Source organism: Saccopteryx bilineata, chromosome 1, assembly GCF_036850765.1.
Source record: "Saccopteryx bilineata isolate mSacBil1 chromosome 1, mSacBil1_pri_phased_curated, whole genome shotgun sequence".
NCBI lineage: Eukaryota > Metazoa > Chordata > Mammalia > Chiroptera > Emballonuridae > Saccopteryx > Saccopteryx bilineata.
This window is the reverse complement of record NC_089490.1, coordinates 187,703,332-187,726,931: the sequence shown is the minus strand read 5'-3', so window position 1 is coordinate 187,726,931 and position 23,600 is coordinate 187,703,332. Positions and strand designations below refer to the sequence as shown.

The 23,600-nt window shown below is 39.7% G+C and overlaps 1 protein-coding gene across 2 annotated transcripts in view; it reads right to left on the bottom strand.

Moving 5' to 3' along the window:
* The window catches only part of OTUD4 (OTU deubiquitinase 4), a 43,704-nt gene that overhangs the window by 5,553 nt on the left and 14,551 nt on the right, over nt 1-23,600 (bottom strand). The window contains exons 4-20 of one of the 2 annotated variants that reach the window (XM_066232635.1): nt 23,011-23,057; nt 21,691-21,763; nt 20,372-20,453; nt 17,384-17,513; nt 16,814-16,871; nt 16,419-16,536; nt 16,262-16,326; nt 14,957-15,051; nt 13,059-13,162; nt 12,772-12,958; nt 8,781-8,943; nt 5,599-5,722; nt 5,253-5,308; nt 4,688-4,765; nt 3,102-3,240; nt 2,297-2,557; nt 836-876 (exon numbers count right to left, since the gene is read on the bottom strand). In XM_066232635.1, coding sequence (XP_066088732.1) covers nt 836-876; nt 2,297-2,557; nt 3,102-3,240; nt 4,688-4,765; nt 5,253-5,308; nt 5,599-5,722; nt 8,781-8,943; nt 12,772-12,958; nt 13,059-13,162; nt 14,957-15,051; nt 16,262-16,326; nt 16,419-16,536; nt 16,814-16,871; nt 17,384-17,513; nt 20,372-20,453; nt 21,691-21,763; nt 23,011-23,057 — 1,821 coding nt within the window. The remainder of the gene's footprint in view (nt 1-835; nt 877-2,296; nt 2,558-3,101; nt 3,241-4,687; nt 4,766-5,252; nt 5,309-5,598; nt 5,723-8,780; nt 8,944-12,771; nt 12,959-13,058; nt 13,163-14,956; nt 15,052-16,261; nt 16,327-16,418; nt 16,537-16,813; nt 16,872-17,383; nt 17,514-20,371; nt 20,454-21,690; nt 21,764-23,010; nt 23,058-23,600) is intronic. The other variant, XM_066232644.1, reaches the window with a different exon arrangement.

The window sequence follows — 23,600 nt, the reverse complement described above, 5'->3', positions numbered from 1 at the left end:
AAGTATGCCAAATATTTTCCCTACTAAGTATCAGCAAAAGATCAAAACACACACAAAAAATTTTACCAGCTGAATGGCTAATTTAGCTAAAACCAACATTAGATAAATGTAAAACTGGGCAATGAAATGCAGTAGATAGTAAAATTAACTGTGTCCTTTTATGAACTGGTAGATAGGACTACAGTAGGTCACTTCATTTTACATTAACAGTCTAGGACCCAAAGAAACTAATCCAAGATAGGAAGGAGACAACACAGCAATGACAAGGACATAGAGTGCACCAGCCTCTCTTCCTAAGGCAAGCTATTTTTTGGCTGAGCACTTCCAAAGGATACCTCTGATCCACTGGTCAACACCGCACTTCATAAGAATACTTTCACATGGTATTTCCTTTGATCATTTCAACAACTGAGGCAGGTGGTAGAATGCAATCCTCACTCCATAAATTAAAAAAGCTAGGCTCAGATACATTAAATGACTTGTCCAGGGCTATCCAGCCACAAGTGATAGAGAACTTCAAACCTGAATGGCTCGCTGAATCCCTCAGTGAGAGCATTCCCACTAGGTCGCCCAGGGACAATGCCATCTCCTGAACATATTCACAGGGTTAAATCACTGCCCAGTGAAAAGGAAAAGCAAGCAAAATTCAGAGCCTCAACTACCACCAAACAAAACAAAACAAAACAAAAAACCCATACTACACTATTGAAAATGATAGTTTTTAAAGTAATGAGATTTAGTAAACTTTAGGTTACTTCTACTGACAGGATATTAAACAGTAATAATTTAAAACTGTTAACTTAAAAATAAATTTAAAATAATAAAATGTAAATACCTTTACACCAAGATTAAAGAAGAATCGGAGAATGTTCTTATCTGAAAATAAATAATAATCACTCAGTACAATTATACATTCAAAAGTTTTTCTTTATTCTCAAACAGTATATAGTTCTAAAGACAACTCTGCCTACTGGAATTCTCTCTAGCCTGATATAAACATAGATAAAAACCAAATTTGGCCCTGGCCGGTTGGCTCAGCGGTAGAGCGTCGGCCTAGCGTGCGGAGGACCCGGGTTCGATTCCCGGCCAGGGCACACAGGAGAAGCGCCCATTTGCTTCTCCACCCCTCCGCCGCGCTTTCCTCTCTGTCTCTCTCTTCCCCTCCCGCAGCCAAGGCTCCATTGGAGCAGAGATGGCCCGGGCGCTGGGGATGGCTCTGTGGCCTCTGCCTCAGGCGCTAGAGTGGCTCTGGTCGCAACATGGCGACGCCCAGGATGGGCAGAGCATCGCCCCCTGGTGGGCAGAGCGTCGCCCCTGGTGGGCGTGCCGGGTGGATCCCGGTCGGGCGCATGCGGGAGTCTGTCTGACTGTCTCTCCCCGTTTCCAGCTTCAGAAAAATGAAAAAATGAAAAAAAAAACACCAAATTTAATATAACCAAAACCAGGCTCTGGTTGAACTGGTAGATAGGACTACAGTAGGTCACTATAGGTTTCTATACATTATTTTCAGGTTCCATATGCTTTGTCTTAAGCCCCGAAATACCTTAAACTGAGATTTGTCTCTAATTTAAATTAAATCTGTGTGAAAGAAACTCAGGTGTTCACTCTATTTCTTTTTCAACTTTTCTGTGGAGTTCAAAATATTATGAAATAAAAATGATGAGGGTTAAGGGTAAAATCAACATAACCTTAACTCATTACTATTAATAGGATAATATCAGTTAAGGTATTCATCTGACATTAACCAGTTACCCACAGACCAGACATGAAGCCAATGAAAAAAAAATCCACAAAAATCCAGGTAAAGAGCATACAGACAGTTACTGCATTACTTTGCCTACAAATAGGAAATTGTGCAACTTATAATTCCTTTAAAGAAAAGGGGACGGGAAAATTTAAAAAGAATTCTTTTAAAATATGACAGCTATAATGTATTATATTCATCCCTGTAACATTTTCATGAAGTAATTATGAGTAGTGATGAGAAAACTCAGTAAATATTTAGTTATCTGGTTAACATGAAAACTTAATTCAAAATGGTTTTAGGCTATTCTTGAAAAAATAATGGGGTGAAGGTGCAGCCACTAAACACACAAAAACATAATCCAATCAAGCACAAGCTGAAACACAGGATGAATGACTAATACCAAATCTCTGCTGTCTTTCCCAAGTAAATCCTTTGGCGCACTCATCAACATGACCTTTAACCTCTACTTAGACATCTCACTGAATCTTATCAATTTACTTTACAAAGTACTGATTTTATTATCAATTTGAACTTGGAGAAGAATCATACCTTTAGGCAGGTCCTCCCCAGTGTGACACAGTGAGTAAGGTGGTGCAATGGCTCGATCTCCCTTTTCATTACAAGGAAACCCAGGATAGAGTGGGTCTTGGTAAAGGCTCAGTGTCTGAGGCAAAGGCATCAAGGGCTGGTTAACTGCCTGTATTGACACAGGAACTGGAGAGGGTGTTAAATGAGCTTGGGACACAGCAGAATCAGGTCCAGTAGTCAGAGTCTGTGTCACTGATAAGACAGGGATTTGAGCAGGGACACCTACAAAAGAAAGGGAAAGAAATAAAAAACTATAGAAAGTGGAAAGTAATTCTCTACAAATACATTTCATTAAACTCTAAGTAAAAGAATGCTGTACAAATGATATAGCTAGTAAAAAGATGTGTACTAAACAATACAAAGAAACTTCTATTAACCAAGGACCCTCCTGGACACACAGGAGAAAATAAGCCAGGAAACCAGCTCTGCATCAATGTCATCTAATAGTAGCTCTCACAAACATGTAGACAAAGCCTGGCAAAGCTTTTAACGGTCATACAAATTGGTCCATGGGGAATGCAAACTGTAGGGGTCTGTGCTGAGCAACCAGACCCACCAGCGGTGAGAACGAGCTCACACATCTCGCTCCTGGGATATTAAGGGCGTATCTCAAATGAATTACCAAATGAAAACCTCCCATACTAGAAGCAGAGCAAGGCAGTGGATCAGAAAATGCTCTGTGAGGCTCCACACTCGAGAATTGAAGTCTCTGACTTGCAATGCTTATGTTGAATAGTTCACTGCATTTTTGAAATTCTGATCTAACCTGTTGGTCCAAAAGATGTAGGTTCGCTTGGCCAGGCTGGCACAGTGGCTGGTAAAGAAGGCACCGCAGGAGTTAGATGGACCTCTGGAGAAACTAGAAGGGGAGCTGGATTTGACAAAGACACATGTTCTGCTGGCTTCTTCGAGAAGAGGGGTGGAAAAAGATAAGAGTGCATTTTAACCATCAAACATACCCTGAAATGCCTACCTTTTATACAGCTGCAGTTTCTACATAAATGGTCTTTCCAGTCTTAGAAATGAAAGAAAAAAGCACAGTAGCCAAAAATACCACACAAATTTAATCCCAACCAGGAACTGCTTGCCAAAATTCACAGAAGTCATTGGCAGAATTAGAAACAAACTCTAAAGGAACTTTGACACAATGCTTTTAAGGCAAGATAAAAAAACCATGGAAATCACCTTGAAATCTCTGAGTTACTTAAAATGGCTCCTCAGACAAAGACATGCCACGAAACTACATGCTTTCTACCTGACAGAAAGGATGTGACTGAAAGGCAAGGACTAAGACCTTTCCCTACTCTTGTATTAAAGCAAAACCCAAGTTTCTGACAGAACTCTGGTTCCTCCATCCTTAAATTTGTAAGTTGGTGGTATTGCTCTATAAATATTTTTTTTCTAATCACTTCATTACAATTTAATCATTGCATTCCCTGCCTTCTATGAAATAATTGTTAAGAATGCAGACAACTCAAAGGTTTTAAAATAAAGTAGAAATTCTCAATTTCCCTTCAAAAATCTAATTTTCAAGCCAACCCACCACAAAGGAAACTAACACAAGGTACCAAACACAAACATATTCAAAAAACAATTAAGAATGACTTCTATGTCCAAAAAGGAATATAAAAATATCAAAATAGCATCCAATAAAAACTTAGGACATTCTAAATAACAGAATTATAAAACTTATAATTGCACCCAAATTATGCTACATCATATCTCCCTGTTTCCTACGTTTTTGTTTTGTTTTTTTATTAGATATTATTTATTCATTTTAGAGAAGAGAGAAAAAGTCAGGGAGGAGAAAGAAGCACCAACTACCATATGTGCCTTGACCAGGCAAACCCAGTGTTTGGAACCGGTGACCTCAGTGTTCCAGGTTGATGCTTTATCCACTGCGCCACGACAGGTTAGGCCGATGTTTTGTTTTTAAATTAACCACATACAGAACTAAGAAACACAGAGAGCCTGACCAGGCAGCGGCGCAGTGGATAGAGCATTGGACTGGGATGCGGAAGGACCCAGGTTCGAGACCCCGCGGTCGCCAGCTTGAGTGCAGGTTCATCTGGTTTGAGCAAAAGCTCACCAGCTTGGACCCAAGATCGCTGGCTCGAGCAAGGGATTACTCAGTCTGCTGAAGGCCCTGGCTCGAGCAAGGGGTTACTCAATCTGCTGAAGGCCTGCGGTCAAGGCACATACGAGAAAGCAATTAATGAACTAAAGTGCCACAACAAAAAAAATTGATAATGCGTTTCATCTCTCTCCCTTCTTGTCTATCCCTCTCTGTCTAAAAAAAGAAAAAGAAACAGGGAACAGAAACTTCCATGTCAGATGCAACAATGTACTTACTTGTTCTACAGGAGGTGGGCATTCTAATTTCGACTTTAATGGTGATGAAATTCTTGCACATTTATCATCGCTAATATTCTTTGAAAGAAAAAAAAAAAGGCTTACTTTCATGTTTCAAAACCCACATTTTAGAATCATGGTGGTTGTCTTTTTAGTTCACCCTACCTACACTTGACTAAATCCTCTTGACTTTTTAACTACCTCTGGTCTGCAACAGATAGGTAACTTTACTGCACATCTTTTAATGTCATACTGAGCCATTTTTCTTGCGGACATGGTTTTAAGAACAGACTGTTCCTTTAAAAATCTCAATCTATTATGAAGTATTAGAAAATAAAAGCTAGTCTCCACCAATTCAGACAGGTCTTCATGATGTACCTTGGAAGAAATGGTTATAATTTGTGAGTGAATTTTCCTTAAGCACTAACATTTTTTCTCCATTTTTCTCTACTTGTCTACTTCTCTAACAGTTCTAAAATGAAGTCAACATCTTCTCCTTCGACCTTCTTCCTGCTATCGGTGTGAAGGAAAAAGAAAAGATGCAGTTAGTATTAAGAGCATTTACCTCTGATGTAGCTGGCCCGGGTTTTTTATCCGGGTGAGTATGTCCATGGCTAGAGTCTGTAACAGATCAAGATGAAGAAAGACGGCCATCAGCCATGAGTCAGGGTTGAAAAAAGAAAAACAAAATATAAAGCCAACAGTACTATTTGAATCATGTTTAAATCAGTGAAAAATATAATTTTCAGAATAACATTTAACATGAGCATCGGCTTAAGTCAGTTTCTTTGCAACAGTAAGATATGTGATATTTTATTGTTTAATGATTTTAAAAGGGTTCTCTTCTCAATGAATGACTTTAAACCAGACACAGATCTTAAGTATCTGCTTTTAAAGGTTAAATAACATACCTTTATCTTTTCGTTCTTCAGTATCGATCCTCCGCCTGCTTCCTTTCCTATCATTCACATGTGATGATTTTCTCTGGATGCACGGGTTGCTACTCTGAGAAGATGAGTGACTGACTGATGAGCTCTTCAAATTAACAAAACCCAACACTTTGTGTTAAAAGATTTAACCACAAATGCACTCTTCATACATCTGACTTAAGTCTAAAAATTCATAGCCCCTTTTATCTTTATACTTCCAAATGTTATAAAATAGGACATACGGTCCATATTTAATTTTATACTCTATAGTTATAGGCCTATTAATAAGTCAAAGTATTAGGCAATCCGACCCTCAGCCTAAATTATTAATAACACTTCCTCATATCGTGAACACAGGAAGGTGCTCTGACCAAACTTTCTCCTCACAACTTACATTTACATTCTTTGCACAGAGAATAGCACCTTTTCTATCCACCTTCAAACACAACATTGTAGAGCCAAAGTGCAAATTAGCAGATAAAGTGCACCAGGATGTTATCAATGAAATGCTGACTATCCACAAATCAAGAAAGCTCTGCATGAGATCTAATCTTTTAATTGGTGTAACAAAGGGACTGGAGAAAGTCAGGTTTTTAACGTAAATTATCATTGAAGGTCCTCTCCTGTTGGTACCTCATGAGTAAATACTGCTCAGAGCTGAGAGGAGAATCCCAGCCCACTGTGGCAGGAGTACTCTAGAGCAGTGGTCCCCAACCCCCGGGCCGCGAACCGGGACTGGTCTGTGGGCCATTTGGTACCGGTCCACAGAGAAAGAATAAATAACTTACATTATTTCCGTTTTATTTATATTTAAGTCTGAACGATGTTTTTTTTTTTTTTTAATGACCAGATTCCCTCTGTTACATCCGTCTAAGACTCACTCTTGACGCTTGTCTCGTAAATTCGACAATTATATTTAAAAATACCACAGTTTTTACGCCAGTCGCATAATTTTATTTTGTGCATTTATCCGTCCCACCCTAAAGGCTGGTCCGTGAAAATATTTTTGACATTAAACCAGTCCGTGGCCCAAAAAACGTTGGGGACCACTGCTCTAGAGGACAAGACAGGATTCAAACTGCCTAATCTAAAAATGTGTATGAGCCTGACCAGGCAGTGGCGCAGTGGATCAAGTGTTGGACTGGGATGCAGAGGACCCAGGTTCAAGACCCTGAGGTCGCCGGCTTGAGCACAGGCTCATCTGGTTTGAGCAAAAGCTTACCAGCTTGGACCCAAGGTCGCTGGCTCGAGCAAGGGGTTACTCAGTCTGCTGTAGCCCCACGGTCAAGGCACATATGAGAGAGCAATCAGTGAACAACTAAGGTGTCGCAACGAAAAACTGATTGATGCTTCTCATCTCTCCGTTCCTGTCTGTCTGTCTCTATCTATCCCTCTCTCTGACTCTGTCTCTGTGAAAAAAATAAATAAATAAAAATGTGTATGACTCCATTTTAACAATCAAAATGTGTCACAATCTAGTCCCACATACAGTGGTTGTATTCTTACCATTCACTAACTGAAAAAGACAGAAAGCTGAGTACAAACTTAATATTATCTAAATATTATGGGAAAATAACATATTACATATATATATTTAACATACAGACCATGACTAATTCACACATGGATTTGGGCACTTTGTCCAGTAATTCCTAAGCTCTAACCCCTGTGCCACAGTAAAGTATTATTCCAGAGAAGCATCTCACACCTCTAAAGGATTCCACAGAAGCCAGTGGTCAGCGAATGGAGTGTGAGGGGCATTATTTAATGTTTTACACTGGTATGCTGGGTAGCCTCCTGTAACAGTCCAAGCACCACTCTGGATCACAGGTGGTGTGAGGCTCCCAGCACTCGACTGAATCACAGCTCCCCTATTCTGCCAATGAACCCTCCTCACAGAATATATACTTCACTCTACAGGAGAAACTGTTTTCCATTCTGACTCTCCCAAAAGAATTAAGAAATGTAAAGGTAGAGAACATTTCTTTCATCAGAGAAGCATCCATTCCAGCCCCGCATCTGACACAGAGCCAAGGACAAAGACAACAGATTATAGGTACTACCACCTCCAACCGCAAACACTCTGAACCACGGCTCTTACTGTACATGTGGGGTTAGTAAGTGAGGGCGTGTTTAATAAAGAACACTGAAGAGCCTGACCAGGCGGTGGTGCAGTGGATAGAGCGTCGGACTGGGATGCAGAAGGACCTAGAATCAAGACCCCGGGGTTGCCAGCTTGAGCGCAGGCTCATCTGGCTTGAACAAAAAGCTCACTAGCATGGACCCAAGGTCGCTGGCTCGAGCAGGGGGTTACTCAGTCTGCTGAAGGCCCATGGTCAAGGCACATATGAGAAAGCAATCAATGAACAACTAAGGTGTCACAACGAAAACTTGATGATTGATGCTTCTCATCTCTCTCCATTCCTGTCTGTCCGTCCCTATCTATCCCTCTCTCTGTCCCTGTAAAAAAATTAAAAATTAAAAAAAAAAAAAAACTACTGAAGAGACTTTCCTGATTTTATTGATGTATCTTGTTATTTTGGCTAGCAAAATAAACGTTTTAATTCACAACACTAATCTACAAATGAGCTAAACAATTTAACTGCTTCAGCTCCTACACCAATTATCTTTAGACCTCACCTTCATGAAAAATGTGAAAAGGAGGATCAATTAAATGATCTTTAAGGTACCCTTCAGTTTAAAAATTATCAGTCTATCATTAGAAACTATTTAGTTTAATATATTAAAACTACAGTTGACCACTGAACAACATGGGGGGGGGGGGTAGGGATGCCAACCCCTCCCATGGAATCAAAACTCTGCATATAATTTTTAACTCCCCAAAAACCTAGCTATAGGCATCCCTCAGTATCCAGAGGATTCATTCCAGAACCCCAACAGATACTAAAACCCATGGATGCTCAAGTTCCTTATACAAAATGATGTAAAAGAACGTACACAGCCAGCCCTCCATTATCTACTGATTCTGTGGTTGGTTGAATCTTCAGATGCCAAATCAGGAGATTCGAAGGGCCAACTGTATTTATTGAAAAAAACCTGCATATATGTGGACCCACACAGTCCAATCCTGTAGTTCAGGGATCAACTGTATATTAAGGAGAGATTTCGAACCAAGAACTTTTAAAATCTCTTTTTATACATACAGAAAGGGCTGGGAAAGCATGTTCATCTCGGTTTTGAATCTCATAAAGCAATCTAGATTCTTCTATAGCTTGCTTCTCTTTGCGTTCTTCTGGGGAGAGGCCAAAATAGTTAGATTCTCGGCTCATGTGATCAAAATCCTCAGCTCTCTCACGATCAGGTTTTCTGTCAAATAAAACATTCTTATCACAAAAAACAAATAAATGTATGAATACCTAAAATAAAATAACCTATTTTGCCAATACAAATATTTGGATAATTTAGCTACACACACCGTGACATTACTATAGAACTTTTGGCAACCCAATGAATGAATGTTGAACCATGGAATCTCCTGTGGCATCATACATGCTACATTATACAATGTCAAGACAACAACCTTACAAATGATAGGAGGGGGGAGAAAAGAAAGTGATACAGAAATAATTGACAAGGTTTTTATTCCCCCTCTCATTGGAGCAGAAATGTAGGAACTGCATATATTTCTTTATTCCACATTCTAATACTTTCCTAAGAATTCACCAAAAGAAAAAGAAAGGTATTAGTTTAGGTCTCAAAAACATTCTAATTTTCTGTTCTAAGTAAAGGGCAACGTTCAAAGACACTAAGACAATCCTCATGCTTTTTGATGATACCATCAAGGGAGATGGAAAGCTAAAAATAAAAAATAATAAAATGTGCCAGGCTAAATATTAATTGCACAGACAAGACTGTTGTCCTCTCAATAGAATTTTGGTCATAGAAGGATAACCCAAAAATTCATGGAAAGAGTTTAGTATCCTATAACAACATAACCCTAATGTTTCTATATACTTTTTACCTATTACAGTCAATATGAATACTATTTCTACTGTGTCTAACAGTTTCACAACCGTGGGAAGTGAAAAGCCAAAACCTAAAGGAAAAATATCTTGTCACAATTTACAAAGAGATATAATCTTCCTAAAAAGAGAGAGGGACATAATGATACCATGTTTTTTTTACATCCAAAATGACAACCAGCCACTTTATGTCTTCAGTCTCGCTTAAAATTGCATCCTAACTCCACATCACAGATGTCAATCCCAATGTCACTGGGAAAAAACCAGGGGAGCAAACTGGACCCTGATAATCTTAGACCAGTCCTCTCAAGCCCCCATGGTGGAAGCCTCCAAAGACAACTCAGCGAATTCCAGATGTCTCTGGAAAGTTAACAGTAGCTTGTGTCTGTTCTATTGCCCAAATCGTCCCTCCTATCCTCACCCACCACACAGAGAACCCAATCCATCCTCACTGTACTTAGCTGAAAGACAGAGCAATGATGTTACTATCATTTTCAGCACTCACATAATGAAGCCACACATGGCAATCTGCTTGGTTTTTATTATATTCTTATTTTTTTCAGAGTGAGAGGTCATGAAGGTCTCATGCTCAACATTATAGTGCTTTCATTCTGTAACTAGAAGAATTCAAAACTGATGTTAAATATTAGAAAGATAAACTCTAGTGGGTTTAAATCAAGTGGACTATTAACTATAAAATTCCAAACTTTGACTTTAAATATTTGATCATCAGTAGTCTCTAAATTTGTTTCAATATACTGTACTAGTAAAATCCACTCATACATATAGTGAGGAAGGTATACTAATTTCAAATACAATTAGGTTTCTATTTAATCATTCACAATGTCAAAAACTCTCCAAAGCTTCACAACCATGCATTACACACTGCTTTCTTCCATCAAGTTGGGTCTTTTTTTTTATTTAATGTTTATTTTACTGACTTTAGAGAGGAAAGGAGAGAGGAGGAAAGAGACAGTAGTATCTGTTCCTGTGTGTGCCCTGACCAAGGATCGAACCAGCAACCTCTGCTCTTCAGGACAATGCTCTAACAAACAAAACTTTCCAACCAGGGGCACGTCAGAGACATTTCACATCTGTCTCATCACTCTACCAATTCCTAGGAATTGGATATAACTGGATATAAATTCAGTTTGTGGTGAAAAAAAGTTTATTTAAATTAGCCATTTAGTAGCCTACGAGCATTTTCTTCTTTATCTTTAAGATACCTAAGAGTAGCCTGACCAGGCAGTGGCACAGTGGATAGAGCGTCGAACTGGGATGCGGAAGACCCAGGTTCAAGACCCTGAGGTCGCCAGCTTGAGCCCAGCTCATCTGGTTTGAGCAAAAGCTCACCAGCTTGGACCCAAGGTCGTTGGCTCGAGCAAGGGGTTGCTTGGTCTGCTTAAGGCCCGCGGTCAAGGCACATATGAGAAAGCATTCAGTGAACAACTAAAGTGTCGCAATGAAAAACTGATGATTGATGCTTCTTATCTCTCTCCGTTCCTGTCTATGTCCCTGTCTATCCCTCTCTCTGTCTCTAAATAAATAAATAAATAAATAAATAAATAAAATCTTTTAAAAAAAGATACTTAAGAGTAAACTTGTGTCAAAAGGGAAAAACTACCTCTTTTCTAGTCTCTTAAATAAAATTCATTTCTACCTATGACTTTCCTATGTTTACTTCACTTTTTTAATTTCCAATGTTAATATTCAAAGTAAGTCAGAACTGGCCAAGGTCACTCAGCAGACAGAGCACCATCCCAGTGTGTCAAGGTCTCAGGTTGAATCCCCAGTAAGGGCATATATGAGAAGCTACCAATGAGTGCACAAGTAAATGGAACACTAAGTAGAACAACGAATGGATGCCCCCCAACTCCCCCTCCCTCTATCAAATCAAGGGAAAAATAAAAATTAAAAAAAAAAAAAAGACCTCTTAGGTACTTTGCCTGAATTGAGTAAGATATCACCAGATGCTAGCAGAGTCTGGTCAATGTCCAAACAAAAGACTTCAGCCATAACTAGTGATTAGTGGTACAAATTCTATCTGTTGGGAGAGGTCATCCACCATGGGTCCCGAATGTGCCTGCACTGTGGGAAACAGCAGAAGTAGGTAGAAAAGGGGCATGGAACAGACTCTTCCCCACTGCCTTCAGAGAGAGCATGGTCATACTGAACTCAATTTGAGACTTCCAGCCTCCAAAACTTTAACAGAATAAATTTCTGTTGTAAACCACCCAGTTTGTGGTACCTTGTTACAACAGCCCCAGGAAACTAAAAGTATTGGTAACATGTTGGCCTAAGAACCTACAGCTGTCTTGAAGATGCTACGTTACATAAACAATCTTTAATGACAAGTTAAGTACAACCCAAGAAAGGGAAATGCCTGAATGTCAGAAATAAAGGAACTAATGATCAGAGCTTTGCAAGCACAATATAAACTGACGCTACAGCTGTTCAGATGACTCAGAAAAGAAAAGCATTGGTGACAGTAACCTAGGAGGACTCCAGCACACATGGGAGACAGGGCCAAGTTTGCATGAAAAGGACAGTCTCCACTTAACATACATGGTCTCAAATAAAGCTGCCCCAAAGTGCTATAAACTACTCTATAGAAACACAGATTAGGAAAAATTAAATCCATAGCACAGGAAATTATGTCCCTGAAGTTCATCTGTGTCTGGATAGTCAGATGCTGATATTCATGATTACATGAACCTAAAACTTGCAGTCCCATTCAGTACTAGACACACTAATACTAAAAATACAAACTTATAAGAACAAAGTAAACCAACCATTTTTGCTGATTTAAACTCCTATATATAAAGAAATTAAATATCCTCACCATCCAAAAAACTAGAAATGCAATTTGTAATTCAGTATTTTAACCTATTACATGCTACCAGAAATCTAGTAAGTGACGGAATAAAATTTGACTAGAATAAAATCTCCCAAATCATGTAGGGGGTGGGGGGAGTTATTCAAAAATAAAGATGACTTACCTACACATTAACTCTATTTATTTACAGAGAACTAATAAGAACTGAAATCCTCGGAAAGTATTTTATCAACAATACTTTAAAAAATTATTTTCTAACTAAAAGCATGTGATGTGGGAAATAAAAGAAATTCCCACTCCCTTAATTTCTATGGCTCCTGCATTCAGAAAGGTTACCTCATGATCTGTGAGGGCATCCTGCTAAGACTTTTGTGCTCACTGGAGACTTTCTGAGACTGTGGCCCTGCAGAGTGACTGGTGAACACATGCTGTCTCCCTCCCGAAGGGTGCTGGAGTCGAGGAGGTAGTGCTGATGGAGCTTTTATCGGCTTGCTTGTATTCTTTGGCCCTCTGTAATCTGAATCTGTGACAAGAAGCCAAAAATACCTCATAATTCTCCTATGATGAACAACCCATGTACCATCACCCTTTCCCCGCCAAAGAGTAACGTGATGTGCTCCTACCAGAATGGAAGTTTTGTCCAGAAGGGGAAGGTTTCTTCACCTTCTTCCCTGACACTGTGTTCCAGCTTTCTGAGGGAGGTGGTTTGAGGCTCTTCACTGAGTGTCTTCAAAAGGAAGAAAAAGACTTGTAATAAAGTACTTGTAGTAAATACATCTAGTTAAGTATTCAGCACAATTTTATTTGCAACTTATATAAGAATTTCCAGTTTTGCCCTGGCTGGTTGGCTCAATGGTAGAGCGTTGGCATGGCGTGCAGGAGTCCCGGGTTCAATTCCCGGCCATGGCACACAGGAGAAGCGCCCACCTGCTTCTCCACCCCTCCCCCTCTCCTTCCTCTCTGTCTCTCTCTTCCCCTCCCGCAGCTGAGACTCCACTGGAGCAAAGTTTGCCCGGGCGCTGAGGATGGCTCTGTGGCCTCTGCCTCAGGCACTAGAATGGCTCTGATTGCAGCAGAGCGACGCCCCAAGATGGGCAGAGCATCGCCCCCTGGTGGGCATGCCAGGTGGATCCCGGTTGGGCAAATGAGGGAGTCTGTCTGACTGCCTCCCCGTTTCCAGCTTCTGAAAAATACCAAAAAAAAAAAAAAAGAATTTCCAGTTTTAGTTCTTGGATTAAAAACAAATTAGCCTGGCCTGTTGTGGCACAGTGGATAGCATCGACCTGCAATGTTAAGTTCACCAGCTCCAAACCCTGGGCTTGACAGGTCAGGGCCCATATGAAAAGCAATCAACGAACAACTGAAGTGAAGTAACTATGATACTTCTCAAGCCCCCCCTCTGTAAAATCAATAAATAAAATCTTTTTAAAAAAAAGTACAAAGCCATTTAGCAATCCAGATATAATCTAATCAAATAAGAAAAACATAAATCAAAACTATATTTTCTAATCTAATTCAGAAACAAGACCAGGCCCTGGCTGACTGACTCAGTGGTAAAGCACTGGCCTGGCATGTGGAAGCCCCAGGTTTGATTCTCCATCAGGGCACACAGGAGAAGTGACCATCTGTTTTTCCACCATCCCTCCCCCCTCTCTATTTCTCCTCTCTCTCTTGCCATCCCACAGCCATGGCTCAAATGGTTCCAGTAAAGTTGGCTCCATGGCCTTGCCTCAGGTGCTAATATAGCTCAGTTGCTGAGCAACAGAGCAGCGGCCCAGATGAGCAGAGCATTGCCTGATAGGGGGCTTGCCAGGTGATTTCTGATTTCTGGTTGGGGAGCACTCAGGAACGGGTGAGGAAAGGAAGGAGTCCTTACTGTGTTCAGACACATAAAAGCATCTACATGTCTATAAAAAATGGTGTAGTATCTGGAATTTTTTGAAATATTCCATTTTCATTTTTAAAAATAATTAGGGAGAACAGATTAGAAAAGACTGCCAAATACTATTAATTCCTGAAACAGGGTGATGGTAGTATATTGGGATTCACTGCACTATGCTCCTTACATTTGTGTATGATTCAACTTTTCCATAGTAAGTTTAGGTGTGACTTACTACCTTTATCTCTAATAAGAGCAGCAGCAACTGAATTAAATAAGGGGTGCTCTAAAGTAACACTGTAAGCCAACCATAAAATTTTACTCCATCTGACATTTACTTAAAATTAACTACATAAAATGCAATACTGAATGATATTACAAACTAATATGGTTGCTGTCCTCCAAAGCTCCCACTACAGTTAGGAACTATTTCCAACCAAAAAAACGAGTTTTTTCTTAATTTAAAATACGTAACCATGCAAAACATTGAATTTGAACTCAACCTATTTTTTCAAAAGCTCTAAACCAATATATTTCCTACACATAGGAAACACCTTTAATTGAATTTGCAAATACACAGAGCCATTTAGAAACACTAAGTGGAAAAGACAGTAAATGCCTTAGTTGAAGAGTAGTACATACTTCTTTCCAACTTCTTCAACCAAAACTGGGCCGTTCTCAGAGTGAACCCCTTGAAGGTCTGTATTTGAAAATTTTCCATTGTGATCCAACCTAACCTGTTGAACAATTCCAGAAAGATCAGTGACCTGCTTCCTTGCATTAATGATCCATTTTTTTATTTTATTTTGTTTCCAATTAAAGAGAACATGAAATGTACAGTTAAACAAAAAACTAATTTCAAAAAGGTGTACAATTATTTATGTCTCTTTGACCTCCCAGCCTTCTGTACTTTTACCTTTATAATAAAGACTTCTGTTTAGCCTTCCCAAATTGTTCTAAATTCTTTTTCTAATAAGAAGTAGGAGTACAATTCTTTTTTTAAGAAATTAAACTTAATGGGGTGACTGAGACTCACAAACACAGTTAAAAGGAGCAGAATCTTTAGGACTCCCAACAAGAAAGGTATCTTGTCCTCGTTCTGCGCTCAGAGATCTGGCACAACACACACCAGAACTTCAGGCCTGGCATTTCTTCTTCACAATGATATGACCTTGAGCAAGTTACTTCTCATACTTCAGTGTCTTCATATGCAAAATAAGGCTAATAATAGTATTAAAGTCATAGGACTCATTAAGATGGAACGAGATATGTATTATACATATGAAGAACATGAGTAAGTACTACTGTAATTACTATTATCTTCTCACTTTCCCAATATTCAAAATGTGTAACTAACATTTCTTCTCCCTAAAAATAGATCCATTATCTGTTGTCTAACACACAAACTGGTATTTTCCAAGAGCAAATTGTGACAGGAAAGCAAGCCCTGAGGTTTCTTTCAGTAGTCAAACAACACACACTGAACAGGGCATCTACCATGACTGCACTAGGAACATCGGTCGGCATGTGGAAGTCCCGGGTTTGATTTCCGGTCAGGGCACACATAAGTGACCATCTCCTTCTCCACCCTCCCCCCGACCCCTCCCACATAATGGTTCAAGCAAGTTAGGCTTGGACACTGACTATGGCTCCATGGCCTCACCTCAGGCACTAAAATGGCTCTGTTGCCAAGCAATGAAGCAGCAGCCCCAGATGGGCACAGCATCACCCAGCAGGGGGATTGCTGGGTGAACTCTGGTCAGGGTGCAAGCAGGAGTCTGTCTCTGGCTCCTCATCTCTCACCCTCTCATTTAATTTAAAAAAAAAATGCAGATATAAAAATATATACTTTGAATTCCCAAACTGACAACACCATCAAATGATCTGCTTTCTCAGTTTCTATTACAAGATTTCAAGCAAAATCTTTTCTTTTATATAATCACTTACTTGGCATTTATCTCCAACTTCATACTGTAACCCAGCAGCAATGGAATAATCACGTTTCTGTTGAGCTGCAAACAGTATCAGTATAATATCAAGTTCATTTAATTATTTTCAAGTGCCACAAAACAAATTTATTAACAATGTAGATTTTTAAACTTACCTTGTTTAGACTTCAGCCAAATTTCATATTCTACATTTCTATAAACTGCTGGGTTGAGTGACTTAAGAACCTTTCTAGACAAAGGAAGATTTGGAGAGTTCCCATTGTTTTTCAAGTGCTAAGAAATAAGCAAAATCAGGAAATACAATCAATACATACATGCTTATGAAACCTCTTTGTTTGAGATATGTACAAGAATAAATAAAATCAAAAGAATTCCAAAGTTAGAATGCTGCTGACAATTTCTTACTAGCAGACGCCCCTGACTCTACTGAAATGAATCAGAAAAAATTTTTTAAATAACCCAAAATGTACCAGAAAAAAGAAAAAAAAATTAAGACTATAATTTCATAAGCTCTTATATTAAAGAGTTAAAACCATTAGGGGAAAAATACCTGATCACTTGGCAAAGCTTTAAATCCATTCACATCATTAGTAGCAGTAGTTTTACTTCTACAAAGGAAAAAATAAAACCATAATTAAGGGTACAACATGTTTGCATGCAACTAACTTGTTCTATCCTCACATAAAAATGTCATCAGTCAGAATTATATTCCAAAAAGTCAGAGCCATATTCCAATGAGCCCAAACAAGTTTTGGTAAAGTGTGCGAGTATGTGAATGTGAGCTGCTCACATACTAGACCCAATTTGGTACTTTTATTGTCTGAAAAGAAAGAGGTAGCATTATTTAATGTCAAGAAAATCATTTTTTCATCAGTGTATAGGTACACAATTGACATGTTAACCTTAAAATTTTGTAATACTACACAGATAGGGGGACCAAATCCATTCCACATATATACAACCATATTTCAAAGAAATAGATGTTTATCAACTAAAGATATCACAGTTTCTTAATAAAAATTAGATAAAATTAGTAGCAGGGAAAAAGAAACTTGTACTGCAAAAGACTGCTATATTTTAAGAATACCAAAGATACTGAAGAATTTAAATTCATTCTTACCTGCAACTATCATCCTCAGAATCTGATATTTCACTGTTTTCACCAGCTACTTCAGCAGTGTCCAGTTCCATCAAGATCTTACTAACATCAGTTTTAAATACCTTCTCATACAACAATTCATAAAGGAGAGCTACAATTAACAAAAAAAGGTGTTATGCAACATTAACTAATTTTATGCTGTAACAAAATTTGAGTGTCTATTGCCGTCTTCTAAAATCCTAAACAGACACCTGCTAGATCTGTGGTCGATAACACAATTTAATCAGAAAATTACCTAGGTAGAGTGCAACCAGAATTTGTGTATACTTAGTCCGAGGTAATTACATAACTGCCCGTTTTAAAAACTAACAACAATACAAAAAGGTATCACAACTGTGAAACACGTACAATGACAATATAAGCTAAGCACGCTTACTGAGCAATTATTACCCTCTATGCACTGTGTAAAGCCTTTATAATATCTTCATAGTTAATCCCAGCACAGTGGTATGATTATTCTAATTGTACAGAAGAGGAAACTGAGAATTACAGATGCCATACAATGTGCCCAACCTTAAGAGACTTGGTTGGAACATATTGTGACATTAAAATTGCTAGAAGCCTGGCCGGATAGCTCAGTTGGTTCGAGCATCAACCCGAAGCACAGAGGTTGCTGGTTTGATCCCCAGTCAGTGCACATAGAAGAATAAATCAATGTTCCTCTTTCTCTCTCTTTCTTTCCCTCCCACCCTTCCTCTATGGCTAAAAAAAATTTTTTTTTAAAAAAAGAGGGACTGAAAAGAACCTTTTATAAAATATATTTTCAGCAGCCAATGAAGAAGCATATTTAGACATTTTTGCTTTCAAAGAAATAAAACAGAAGACATGGAAATATATATTACTAAATACACAAAAACACCTACACATGTAGTTTAGGACTCTCATTTGATTTTATTGCAGTTATCCTTATGAAAACAAGTATACTAAGAATTCATCGAGATCTCAAAGAGACCTCCTCACAAACCATCATTCTCCCCCCCCTCTCCCTGTATTTTTCTGAAGCCGGAAACGGGGAGAAACAATCAGACAGACTCCCACATGCACCCGACCGGGATCCACCTGGCACGCCCACCAGGGGGAGACGCTCTGCCCACCAGGGGGCGCCGCTCTGTTGCGACCAGAGCCACTCTAGCGCCTGGGGCAGAGGCCAAGGAGCCATCCCCAGTGCCCGGGCCATCTTTGCTCTAGTGGAGCCTCGGCTGCAGGAGGGGAAGAGAGAGACAAAGAGGAAGGAGAGGGGGAAGGGTGGAGAAGCAGATGGGCGCTTCTCCTGTGTGCCCTGGCCGGAAATTGAACCCGGGACTTCTGCACGCCAGGCCGACACTCTACTACTGAGCCAACCGGCCAGGGCCCAAACCATCATTCTTGCAACCCCAATATCATCCAACACAAAGGCACTGAGAAGTACAAGAAAGGAGGCTCCATGACTATCCTCCCAAAGTTGACATGTCCAGATTTTCACTAACTGGGAAAAAAAGGACACAGCCCAAGATGGACAGCTGGACTTTCCATACCTCAAACAATCAAAAATTTGCAGCCCTGGCCAGTTTGCTCAGTGGTAGAGCATCAGCCCTGGCGTGTGGAAGTCCCAGGATCGATTCCCAGTCAGGGCACACAGGAGAAGTGCCCATCTGCTTCTCCACCCTTCCCCCTCTCCTTTCTCTTTCTCTCTCTCTTCCCCTCCCACAGCCGAGGCTCCATTGGAGCAAAGTTGACCTGGGCGCTGAGGATGGCTCCATGGCCTCTGCCTCAGGTGCTAGAATGGCTCCAGCTGCAATGGAGCAATGCCCCAGATGGGCAGAGCATCGCCCCCTAGTGGGCAGGCCGAGTGGATCCCGGTCGGGCACATGTGGGAGTCTATCTAACTACCTCCCTGCTTCTAACTTCAGAAAAATACAAAAAAAAAAAAAATTACATTACACAATATCTTTACTGATCACCACTAGATTAAGAACAGAGGAAAATGCTGTCACATGCCCAGCACTACTGCTTTGTATTAGTGAGGTGTACTTTGTCAGAACAGATGAAGAAACTAACTAATAGAGCAATAATTTTCAACTGGAAAGGGAGGGAAAACTGTGTCCTCCAGGAAATATGTGGCAAAACCTGGTTAAATTTTTGGTTGTCTATATAGGAAAGAGATCTCACAAAGTAGATGCTAGGAATACTACTAAACATCCCATAACATATAGAACAGGCCCCACAACAAAGAATATTCTGGCCCAAAATGTCAGCAGTGCCAAGATTAAGAAATCCTGCTCTAGAGCCAAATACAATTAAATGTTTGATTTACTCAGTCATTTAGATTTTTAAGCTATACACTACCAGTTTGAAAAACAAATACAAATCCTTATTGAACTTACTTCAGGAAAGAAATAACTTTGTATTTACAAGTCCAACTCTAGCTATTAGCTCTTTTTTTTGCTATTGAAACAAGTTTTTAATACAGTATTAATATTTTTGGGGCCCTGGCTGGATTGGTCATTGGTTAGAGCATCGGCGTGGTGTGTGGATGTCCCGGTTCAAGTCCCTGTCAGGGCACACAGGGGAAGCGACCATCTGCTTCTCCACTCAACCCCCGCTCCCTCTCTCTTCTCCTCCCACAGCCATTGCTCAGTTGATTCAAGCCCATTGGCCCGGGGTGCTGAGGATGGCTCTAAGGAGCCTCCATATCCGGCACTAGGAATAGCTCAGTTGCATGGACCCCAGATGGGCAGAGTAATCCCTAGACAGGGGTTGCTGGGTTGATCCCAGTCGAGGCATATGTGAGAGTCTATTTCCCCTCCTCTCACTTAGAAACAAAAGAAAAAATATATTTTTGGCAACCTAAGGTTCTTAGAAATATCTTTTTATACAATAAAACTGAGTATACTTACCCTGACCTATATGCATGAAGACTAGAGAGCTTAAGAATATAATTTCCTATATAAACACAAGGGTGATACTTACACTGACACATAGCAGAGCTCTCTTTATACTTTATGGGATAGACAATATCATAATGATTTCCATTTGAAAAACATAGTAACACCTGGAAGGGAAAAATAAAAGACATTTTTTAGCGCTTCATAGATGACATTTACATAGCAACTTATTATTGCCAATCTCTCAATTACTACTAGTAAATAATTTCCAACAGAAAATGAATATTTTAGAAGCAACCTAAAGCTCCAATGCAGTCAATGATGGTCTATATGTTGAAATGTTACAAAGCCATTAAATCACCAGGTTCTTACTGACTTGGGAAAATACTTATAGTTTAACAAAAAACAAATATATGAAAACAACATGATTTCAACTACTTAAAGAACAAAAGTTAAGAGACTATAAGAAAATATTTCAAAACTTTCTTAATGTTTAGAGGCAGAACCTAAAGTAAAATTTTTATGCTTCTTTACAGTTAGTTTTCAGTATGGTTAACCCTTGAACAATGTGGGGGGTTGGAAGAGCCAACCATGGCACAGGTGAAAATCTGAATACGTATAACTTTTGAATCCCCAAAAACTTAACTAGGAATCAGTGAGGAATTGATTTCAGGACACACCCAACCCCATACCGAAATCCACAAATGGTCAAGATTCCCAACATCCAGCCTTAAATCAAAAATACTTTTTCAACATGCAGTTGGTTGAATGTGCAAATGTGACACCCTGGAACACAGAAGACAAACTGTATATTTATTGTAAAAAACCCACAACGCAGACCCAGACAGTTCAAACTCATGTTGTTCAAGGGTCACCTGTACTTTCTAAATAGTCAATTACTTATGCATGGAGAAATGCACACTTATTTTATTTAAATTGTCATATTTCAAAAACTGTACTGGTAAAGGTCAGATGTAGAACCAAGCACTTTGGAAACCCTAAGTTCTTATAAAGATGGTATTTCACTCAATTACCCTCCTCCTTACCATCATTAGCAGGGTGACAAGACACCTTAAATCAGCCCAGATGACTCCAAAACAATTAAGTAAAACAAAGTTTTACTATTTAATGTTTATATTGACAAAAAACAGTAACAGTCTGGTTAATCATATACACTAGTATCTCAATTTTTTTTTCCTGTTAGTTAAATGTTATCAACACAGTAATTTGTGGGGAAAAACTACAAAATAATATGGCTCAATAATTAACAGGAACTACACTACATCAATGCAGTGTCTAACCTTCATGCAAATATTTCCAAAATCATTTTAAAATTATAGAATAGGTGGCAACTGACTGCTGCTTCTACTTAAATTTTTAAAAAACATTGAAAAGTATTCTTACCTTTTCAGGAAAATTATTTTCAGTTACTTGTGAAGGAGAAACATTTGGTTCCCGATAAATTACAAAATCTTTCCTGAAAATAATATTTAGAAATTATTTCAGATGAAATATATTTTATGAATTAAGAATTATTCATTTATTCATCAACAGCCTAGTATATGCCAAGCAATAGTCTAAGTACTTAGGATATATCAGTAAACATAAGTCAATAATGGAATAACTAAGTCATAGTATACCTATATGAAAGCATCTTGTCTTTATTTATTTATTTATTAATTTTTAGAGAGGAGAAAGAGAGAAAGGGGTAAGCAGGAAGTATCAACTCATAGCACTTGCTTCTCTGGTATGTGCCTTGCCCGGGCAAGCCTGGGGTTTCAAACCGGCGACCCCAGCATTCCAGGCTGACCTTTTTTTTTTTTTTTTTTTCTTCTGAAGCTGGAAACAGGGAGGCAGGCAGACAGACTCCTGCATGTGCCCGACCGGGATCCACCCGGCACGCCCACCAGGGGGCGATACTCTGCCCATCCCGGGCGTTGCTCTGCCGCGACCAAAGCCACTCTAGCGCCTGGGGCAGAGGCCAAGGAGCCATCCCCAGCGCCCAGGCCATCTTTTGCTCCAATGGAGCCTCGGCTGCGGGAGGGGAAGAGAGAGACAGAGAGGAAAGAGAAGGGGAAGGGTGGAGAAGCAGATGGGCGCTTCTCCTGTGTGCCCTGGCCGGGAATCGAACCCGGGACTTCTGCACACCAGGCCGACGCTCTACCACTGAGCCAACCGGCCAGGGTCCAGGTTGACATTTTTATTCATTGTGCCTCCAAAAAAAGTATCTTTTCAAAAAAATAAAATTCAAATATAACTTGTATATGTGTGACTTCAGATATAATTTTTAAATGAGGCCTCAAAACCACAGAAATTGTCAAGAGAATATTTATAAAGGCATTTTAAAAAGAAAATGAAAAGCATTCACCTGCTCCTCTACTAGGCAACAGTAGTAAAATTGATAATAGCGTGTTTCACCTCTGTTCTAGAAGCCATTCAATGCTACCAGCCTTGAGAAAGTAGATAATCATTTCCCTATAAGGTTGATAAATGATCCAGTTTATAGGCCTAAAACATTTCCTGTATTCCTTTCCAAAAGTATTTTGAGAATTAAAATTTCAAAATGCTGACATATTTAAATGTTCAAATCTAATTCATACAACAAAAACTTGGAGAAGATGCATCACAACCAAGGCATAAAATTGCTATTTTAACAACTTTTAGTACAATGTAGTATACTAATTTTCCACTAACTTTTTGTTTAATTTATGTTACGGTATTTACCTGTACATAAGAGAAAGGGCACTTATTTCCACCTGTCCAACCCATTCCTGTATAAAAGGGGAAAAAAAGGGCACATAAGTGTCTCATACTTTTTTACAATATGCCTCTAAACCAGCAATATTCAACCAGTGTGCTGCAAGAATTTTTTTTTTTTTTTTTTGCATTTTTCTGAAGCTGGAAACAGGGAGAGACAGTCAGACAGACTCCCGCATGCACCCGACCGGGATCCACCCGGCAAGCCCACCATGGGGCGACGCTCTGCCCATCCCGGGCGTCGCCATGTTGCGACCAGAGCCACTCTAGCACCTGAGGCAGAGGCCACAGAGCCATCCCCAGCGCCCGGGCCATCTTTGCTCCAATGGAGCCTTGGCAGCGGGAGGGGAGAAGAGAGACAGAGAGGAAAGCGCGGCGGAGGGTTGGAGAAGCAAATGGGCGCTTCTCCTGTGTGCCCTGGCCGGGAATCGAACCCGGGTCCTCCGCACGCTAGGCCGACGCTCTACCGCTGAGCCAACCGGCCAGGGCTAGAATTTTTAAAAGATGTGATCAGGGACACTGACCTCTTTTCCCTAAGACTGTCAAATAAAAATTTT